Source organism: Gasterosteus aculeatus, chromosome 16 (genome assembly GCF_964276395.1).
Source record: "Gasterosteus aculeatus chromosome 16, fGasAcu3.hap1.1, whole genome shotgun sequence".
In the NCBI taxonomy this organism is placed as follows: Eukaryota; Metazoa; Chordata; class Actinopteri; order Perciformes; family Gasterosteidae; genus Gasterosteus; species Gasterosteus aculeatus.
In genome coordinates this window covers 16,144,172-16,152,961 of record NC_135704.1, presented here as the reverse complement: position 1 = coordinate 16,152,961, position 8,790 = coordinate 16,144,172, and the positions used below count along the sequence as shown (strand labels likewise).

At 41.8% G+C, this 8,790-nt stretch overlaps 1 protein-coding gene across 1 annotated transcript; it reads left to right on the top strand.

Moving 5' to 3' along the window:
* The first annotated feature begins 7,277 nt into the window (after positions 1 to 7,277).
* On the top strand, positions 7,278 to 8,195 carry LOC120834300 (olfactory receptor 1M1-like). The gene has a single exon (XM_040202221.2). The coding sequence runs from the start codon at positions 7,278 to 7,280 to the stop codon at positions 8,193 to 8,195; it is 918 nt and encodes a 305-aa protein (XP_040058155.2).
* The last annotated feature ends 595 nt before the right edge of the window (positions 8,196 to 8,790 follow it).

The following is an 8,790-nucleotide window of genomic DNA, read 5'->3' as shown; positions in this document are numbered from 1 at the left end:
CTCTGGGATTCCATAGCCACATAACTACAAGCAGCACAACCATGCCATCGCGTTAAGCTAAAAATGAAGCCTCAAAAGTGTATATTTGGCTCTGAGGACCGAAGTTCCATATTTTTTTAACCAGATTCTGACGCTTCTCCACACTAGCATCTCCAGCTCATGTAAAATCAGAAATGGAGCGAAGAACTAGTGAAACATAATCAGTGATTATGAAAAAAGTAGAATACATATCAACAAGCAGTTTTTTTCCATAAAACAGTTGAGACTTGTGTCAATGTTTGAAAGTTTAAATGGTGTCTTTAGCTGAAAGATTGGTGAAGCTGAAAAATCTGAAAGTTGAAGAAGTTTAAGAGGATTTGAACACGATCTCCATAGTAAAACCATTAGAAGAAATATTCATGATTACTGATTTATATAAATTAAAGCTTAAGAGGTAGAATGCTGAAAAGTCATAGCTGGAAAGCAGGAAAAGAGTTGAGTATTTTAATATTATATATGTACGTTTTTTTATAGCGGAAAGTGTGAAGGAGTTGAAAGGTGCGACGGAAGAATAGAATACAGATTCGAAGAACAATACTTGGAATGCTTAATGCATTCCAACAATAAAGATTCGAAGAACAATACTTGTAATGCATAATGCATTCCAACAATAAAGAATAGAAGAACAATATTTGGAATGCTTAATGCATTTCAACAAAAATTGTCGACAGATTATGTGCAAGACAGTTTAGACATAGCTAAGAGAAATGCTAAGTGAAATCTTTTAGTTTAGCTATAGAATCTTCCATTTTCACGGTCAAGGTCAAATATATTAGTTTTTTACTTTCATGATGACATGTGAGGCTCTGCCTCCCCTGACCGCATGTCCTGCTCTCGCATAGAAAACGTGAGCGGCGAGCAAAACTGTTCCTTCACTGAATAGGCCTATATGCTTAATCAATTATTTGATGTCATGAAAGTTGTAGAGTAGCCTGTAAGCGAAATACACTGTAAACATAGATTAGAAAACAAGTCAGTTTTCAATGTGAAAAAAAACCCATGCTGTATAGGCTATTTGTGATGACATAGGTAGTACATGAGTGTTCCTTTAACTTATGTTGTCAGTGTAATTGACAGGCTGCTTAACTGGTGTTCTAAGCCCCACAACTCTTAAATTCAAAATATTTTTTCAGGCAGTGAGCACAGGGAAAGGAGAAACACCAGGTCGAATAGAGAGAGGAGAAGCACAGAGGAGCCATGAACCCCAGAATGCGTGTTCCGGGGTTCATGGCTCCTCTGTGCAAGGCAGGACCTGACGTGGAGGACAAGGAGGCCCTCTGGGCACTACTGTAAAAAGGAAACTACATATGTAGATACATAGTTCTTAATCTGCAATTGTCTTGTTGTGTTGACATACTTTTCTTTACTGTTTTCTTAAATATAATAAACTACAAACTACTAACACATTTATTCATTGTCATTGATTGTATATGACTTTTACTGATAACATAATCCAATATAGCTAGGACAGCCTTACAGAGTCGCGGCGCTTTGTGTTGCGTTGCTTTGCATCGCGTCGAGGTCTGTATGATCACAAAATTCAGAGTTTACCCACCTCTAATTTTACCACTACAGCACTGATGACAATCGTTATGTTTCTGAAGCAGGACTCCACCTAAGCCATAAGTACTAGTATCTGCAGTGTTATTGTCTTGATGGCCTCCGCCTGCACTGCACTCCATGCCCATGTTACATCGTTATTGAGTGTATTGTTGAGGGGGTTTGATGACCTCATAAAGGTTTGGCAGGTACCTGCCTAAGTAGTGTATCATACCCAGGATCTCTTCAGTGTGTCCAGAATCTTTTGGTCTCACTTAATGGATGTCTTATGAGTCTGAATAAATACAGTAAGTCGCCCATGTAAACTGTCAGGCCATCTTGATCTTTTCACGTTGAAAGAGTTCTGGTGCACTTGTGATTCCAAAAGACAGTCTATTAAAGAAGTACCTTCCAAAGGGAGTTATGAAGGTAGTGAATACAGCACTCACTGCCAGAAACCACTTGCTGCATCCAAAAGGGAAAACAATTTTGTGCCTGCAGGTTTAGGTAGGATGTCATCTATCGTAGATAGAATAAACTTCTCCCTCTTATGCTTTATTCAGGCGTTTTATATCAATGCAAGTCCTTAGCTGCTTTTTGATCTTCTCGGGTACAGCAACCATCGAAGCACACCACCCTGTGGGCTTCTTGATTGGCTCTATCACACCACTGGCTACCATGTGGTCCAGTTATTTTTTTACTTTAGAGAGCCTAGGCACTGACCCACGCCTTGCTGTAGTCACACTGCAGGGCACAGCATCCTCTTTTAGTCAGATCAGACTACTTCAGTATTGCCCCCTCATGTCTCCCTCTAGCAAACTTCTATTCTACTCTGCCGGGGAAGCCGACGGAGAACATGAACGATGAGGTCGCCCTTATGTTTGTCAAACACTGCCCTGACCCAGAGCTGTCTTGCATTTTGAAGTGCAAACCGCTTTGTGACTGGACTTCGCGTGATGTTCCGCTGGGGCTCAATGATTATTAGAGGGAGCTGGCAACGGATCCACTTGCTCCACAACTGAAGAAGTACATTCCTCCGAGCAGCCCAGTCAACCATCGTCGTTCCAGGCATTGTCTGAGCAGTGCCTTTCTACGGCATCATATGCGCCTCCTTGGTATACCCCTTGGTAACACCTTTCCCAGCCCAAAATGAACTCCCATCAGGTGGTAAGTCATCAATCCGTACCAGCTGTGGCATAAAATCTCCAGCAGTCAGAGGAGAGACTTTTTATGTTGTTCCATGGGATGATGGGGAAAATGCAACAGCTGTACACTTGGCATCCAGTTCAAGGCGGGAGGTTCCACTGTACCTCATGTGATGAACGCTCCAGGGAAGCAGTTTGTAAGGTCTGTAATGACTGGAACCATGCCACCATCTCACACTATATTTCGGAGAGACTGTGTTTTGCAAAACACTTTAGTCGTTAAAATAACAGATCTTATTTTGTTCATGTGTCGAAACTGCGATACTGTGAAATATACCTGATACAGAGTACTTGAATGAATGAGGAAATGAAAGAGCGCTATGTGATTGGCTGGGGTGCTGTCAGAGGGAGAAGACTGAAACTCGAGGTTTATTGAAGAAAACCTTCTCCGGACCAGGTTAGGTTCACAGGATCAGTTACCATAGTGACTGACCTGGAGCTTTAGTTAGCTCCCTTTTTGAAACAGACAAGCCAGAGTTTTCCTCATCTCAGGGTTAACAAACTGAGTTTCCACTAAACCCACTTCGTGAAACGGACCCCAGGGTTTAGTCGCATATGGCGTTAGCGTGCTAGCTTGTTAGTTAGGTTCAACCTGTAACGTCACCAGCCATGTTAGTAATTCACTTGTCAATAACGCAGGACTGTAAATATGGTGATTGTTCTATTAAGGTATATGTTGTAAATGTATGTAATAAATTCTAGTAAATACGTTTACTGAGGAAAGACAAATAAAATCGTGATTATCTCTCCCCATCGCAGGGGCGTAACACTGAGGTGTCCTTTGTTAAAGTCCCCAAAGACAATAACCGAGTCTGGCTTGGTCCGTCCAGTGAGCAAAGATTGGAAAGATAGATGCCTGGCAGCGGTGTGCAAGAACCAAGTTAGCGAACGTCGTTTCACTCTCCTATGGCGCTTCATTGCGTGAGGTGAGCGCACCTTTCACCAAAATGCCAAATAATTCCAGTCAGGTCAGCAGAAAAATAAGTCCGCAAGAGTTGTTTTCCGGATGTTTAAGAGCTCGTCTCTGGTGAAAGAGCTCAAGGAATTGTAGCAGAAAACCGAGTTTAAAACAAAAACCACGCACACCAACACACCAAGGCGGCCATCTTAATCTGTGTTGTTATGTCTGGGGGTGGAAACAAGTTAAAATAATAAACCCGGGAGATCTGAACAAACAGCAAAAAAAAGAAAAAGTATTTAATGATGAAAAACTCAACACAAGGCAACTGAAAACAATCTCCCAAAGGAAGACCAGTATAGCGTATGGCTCCTTTTTCACTGGATCAAAAACTCTTCACAGCAGCAACTGACATGTTCTCTGGCTTCCACTGAAGCAACCCCAACACTCTGGCTTGGCACAGCCATTTAATCCCATGCTGATCAGCTGCAGGAATGACGTCGCCAGCACACCTGAAGAAAATCACACACACTCACACACCCACACAGAAATAATCATATAATCGTTCCCATGTCACTGATCCACCAGTCTAACCAGAATCTCACTTTTATTCCTTAATGTAGTCTCACCCACGGGACAGCGCGTCAGCAACAATGTTGTCAGTTGTTGCTCCCTTCTTGTATTTGACACAGATGTTGTAACCCTGGGCCAAAAGGGCACAGCGCATCAAGCGCTGATTGCTGTTATACATCTGTGCTAAAAAAACAAGCGGGTTATGGTCAGTGTATACAGTGACTGGACATGAACTTGATCCCACGTACACTTTAAAGTGCTGTAGGGCAACGAGCATGGCTCCTGGAGTGGTTCAGCTAATGACGTTTGAACTTTGTGGAAAAGAAACAAACAGGATGCGCAGCCAGCACAGGAGCACTACAAAGGAGAGACTTGCAGAGTTAAAGGCATGGCCACACTCAGCACTGGTGGCGACGCAGAAGCAGTTACCTTAGCATCCACAGGCCGGACCTACCCCTGGCCAACCTGCTTACCAAGGTAGGAAACAGTAGCCTTACCAAACTCACACTTGGCCAAGTTAAGGGTAAGAGAGGCTGCCAGCCGCTGGAGTAGTTTCCAGACTGGACCTGTGACTCTCCCACTCACCAGAGTAGACCACCACATCGTCAAGATACACACTGCAGTTAGGTACATCTCCTAATACACGCTGGATACGGCGCTGAAAAGGGGGCAGGCGCATTCTTCATGCCGAAAGACATCACGTGTACTGCATAAACGCATTAGGTGTGACAAAAGCTGATATGTCACAAGCTTGCTGTGTCAAAGGAACCTGATGTCCAACACTGTCAACACAGTCATCCATACTGGGCAAAGGGAAAGAGTCTGACACAGTAACCGCATTCACTTTGCGAAAATCTGCAGAAGCGAGGACTACCATCAGGCTTGAGCGCCAACAAGCACGGAGAACTCCAGGGACTATAGCTGGGCTTAGCAAGACCATTCTCTACCAGATAACGAACCCCTTTCCCCTCCCTCGCTACCTGAAAGCGAATTAACCCCACCCTTAACCTGGCATCCAGCTTAGACCCCAGAGATGAATCTACCGACATCGGTTCAAACGGCGGCAAGGTGACTGGCTGTCGTTCAGTTCCCTCATGTCGAACAACCGGAGTAACATTACCGGCCTGATCGTTCGCATCAGGTGCACTCACCTCTTGATCCGGGCCGCTCACGGGTTCAGAGAAAACTCCCTAACAAGACCATCAAACACACAAGCTTTTAGCTCAACTTTTCGGAGGGAAACTGACACAGAAATACCATAATATTCTGCTATCACATGCAGATCCTTCTTTCTACACCTATCAAAGGTACCTAAAGTCGGGTCAGACATAAAACGTACCTAGCTAAAAGGCCGCCATAGTCAGGTCACAAGCACAATCACGCTGAACACGCCAAGTTTAGTGTTTGATATTAATACACCCCAACAATAGGCCCCCAGCCTCATCAGAAACAGCAAACTCCTCAGAACCTGCCTAACCAATACTAATCCCTAGCTATCTTCTGGAGCTCGAGGCAACTTACAGCAGGGGTCTCAAACTCGCGGCCCGCGGGCCAATTGTGGCCCTCGGGACAATATTTTGTGGCCCCCGCCTTCATATGAAAGTGTAATGTTAGTGCGGCCCGCGAGTTCTATATTGTAGCGACCTCGCTGTTAGCAGCCACTTACAACCTCCACCCCAGCGCCGACCGTTCCGTTCGCCGGTCGGACCGTCAGTGTCATCCCCCCCATCGGCCATAATGGTCTGGCCCGCGTTCGCTCGAGGTGGGCTGCATCTGGCCCGTACCTGACTTGAGTTTGAGACCCCTGACTTACAGGCAACACATCAGCGGCCGAAACCCTGAAACGCCAGCCCCCTTTGGAGAACGCTGTCTCCGCCCAGGATTGACTGTGAAAACAATAAAGGCAAAACAATAAATTAGTGTCCGAAGGAAAGGCTGATTAGGCCGAGCTGGACACTACCCTATCTAGACGGAGGAGAAGCAGTTTCACAATTACACACTAGCAAAGCACGGAGGCAGCACACAAGTCTATATCAAATTATCAAACAGATAAACCTACCGCAACAGATAATGATGAACGTATGAGAAAACAAGAAGATCTCGGACGAGCCCCCAAAACTGTATTTAAGGTATTTAATGATGGAAAAGTCAACTGAAAACAATCTCCAAAAGGAAGATGAGTATGGCGTATGGCTCCTTTTTCACTGGCTCAAAAACGCCTGGCTTGGTACAGCCATTGAACCCCATGCTAATCAGCTGCAGGAGTGACGTCGCCAGCACACCTGAAGAAAATCACACCCACTCACACGCAAACACAAAAAAAGGCACGTAAGAATATAGTATAAGAATATGGAATATGGAAGAGTGTGTAGAGGTGTTGAGGGTGCATATTAAAACAATAAAGTCTGTCAAAAACCTGAACTCTGTTTGTAGGTGATGTTATCCAAATTTGTATCATTGGCTTTTGCCGTATTGATAATGTGAAATTGTGAAACTCAGGGTTAGGGTTAGATACCATTGAATCTCCATCTATCCTTTGTTCCACATCACATGTGGATCTTGAAAATCTGTCAATAGATGTTATTTTTAAATGTAGAACATTGGCTCATTTGTAAATAACTAATATGATAAGGTATTGATTGAGTATTGCTCAAAGAATTGAAAAAAAGGTGAAAAATGAACTAAAAATCAAAAGTGCGACAACAAAATGGTAAATGGACATGCACATGCCACTTGAATTTTGTTGTGATTATGTTTCTTTAGAAAACATCTATGACCTCAGCCCTCTGAAATCAACTTGTTTACAGAGTTCATCCTTTGGAGAGGTCAATGAGATCCATGGAGGATGAAGTAGTCTGATAAAAAACCTCCCACTGACTCTCACAGATCACTTTCCAGTCTGTGTGTTTGCTGGATCACACCAGAGCATATCAAGGTCAGGTACTGAAGACTGAGAGAGGCAATCTAGTGCTGTTTATGTCAGATTGATATTATCCATTATCATCTCACTGCATAAATTATCAATGGATAATAGATCAAATGTGACTTATTTAATGTTTGGTGGGCATGTGGAAGTGCACAAATATGGATATCTGTATTTTGTGATTATGTTTACGGTGTATATTTTAATAATTAGCAGTAATGTCACTATTGTGTGCATCATAATAATTCACAAAAACCTGCATGAGCCAATGTACATATTCATTGCAGCTTTGTTAATCAACTCTGTTCTTTTCAGCACTGCTATCTACCCAAAGCTTTTGATTGACTTTTTATCAGAAAAACAGATCATATCTTATCCAGCTTGTCTCTTCCAGTGGTTTTTATATTACTGGTTAGGAGGTTCAGATTTCTTTCTCTTGTCCATCATGGCCTATGACAGATATGTGTCTATATGTAACCCTCTGAAATATACAACCATCATGCAAAAAAACACTGTTAATATTTTCCTGTTTTCAGCTTGGATTCTGCCTGCTGGTTTGTTTTTAGTAGCATTAATACTAAATGCTAAGAAAGAAATCTGTAAATTTCATTTGAAAGGAATACTTTGCAACAGCACAGTTCAAACACTTCACTGTGTGCGATCAATAACGCTGAATGTATATGGCTTGGTTAATTTGGTTAATGTTTTAATTCTCCCTGTGGTCTTTATACTTTTCACATACGGCAGGATACTTGTAGTATCGTATCGATGTAGAGGAGTCAGGAAAAGAGCTGCAGAGACCTGTTTACCCCATCTGCTGGTTCTAATGAATTTTTCCTGTTTAACTGCATATGATGTACTTCTTCCTCGACTGGAACTTGATTCACCAAAAATTGTACGTTTAATAATGTCATTACAAGCTGTAATATATCACCCTCTTTTTAATCCAATCATTTATGGACTAAAAATGACAAAAATTTATGATCATCTAAAGAAGCTTTTCTGCAGAATGGTGTAGTGTCTTCACACTGATGATTGTCATTGTTTTGTGTTATAATAAAGATATGTGAATAAATTTAACCTTTAAAGACTTGTTTCTATAAAGATAATACATAGATAACATAATGTAATGATATTAACTGGGCATATCACTTTAACTTTTCAAATACCCATGAACAGTTTAAGCATCCACTTTCACTTTTCATTTTACTTACAGGTTATTACAGACAAGTCTTCAAGTGTAATGCTCAAATTTTATTGTACCCTAATATTAGAATGAGATCCAATGAAATGAGCCTTAATAAATCTTTGCAGTGGAAACCAAGCAAAGTACAGGAAGACATACATAAGAGAGAAGTAAAAAGAAGTATCATAATATAGTAGGTTGTGCAGTGAGTTGTGATCGGACGGAGGTTGTTATATTATAAAGGAGGATGAGGGGTTGTGATGAAATGAATGCATGTCAACATTTTAATCAAACAAACATTAAAGCATGAGCATGTTTGATTCGGCAATGTGTGTAAGTAAAAATGTTTTTTTTTTTTCATTTTTTGTAAAAAAACTAAAAATTAAACTATTTTCTATCAAGTTATTACTTCGTATGGGGTACTAGG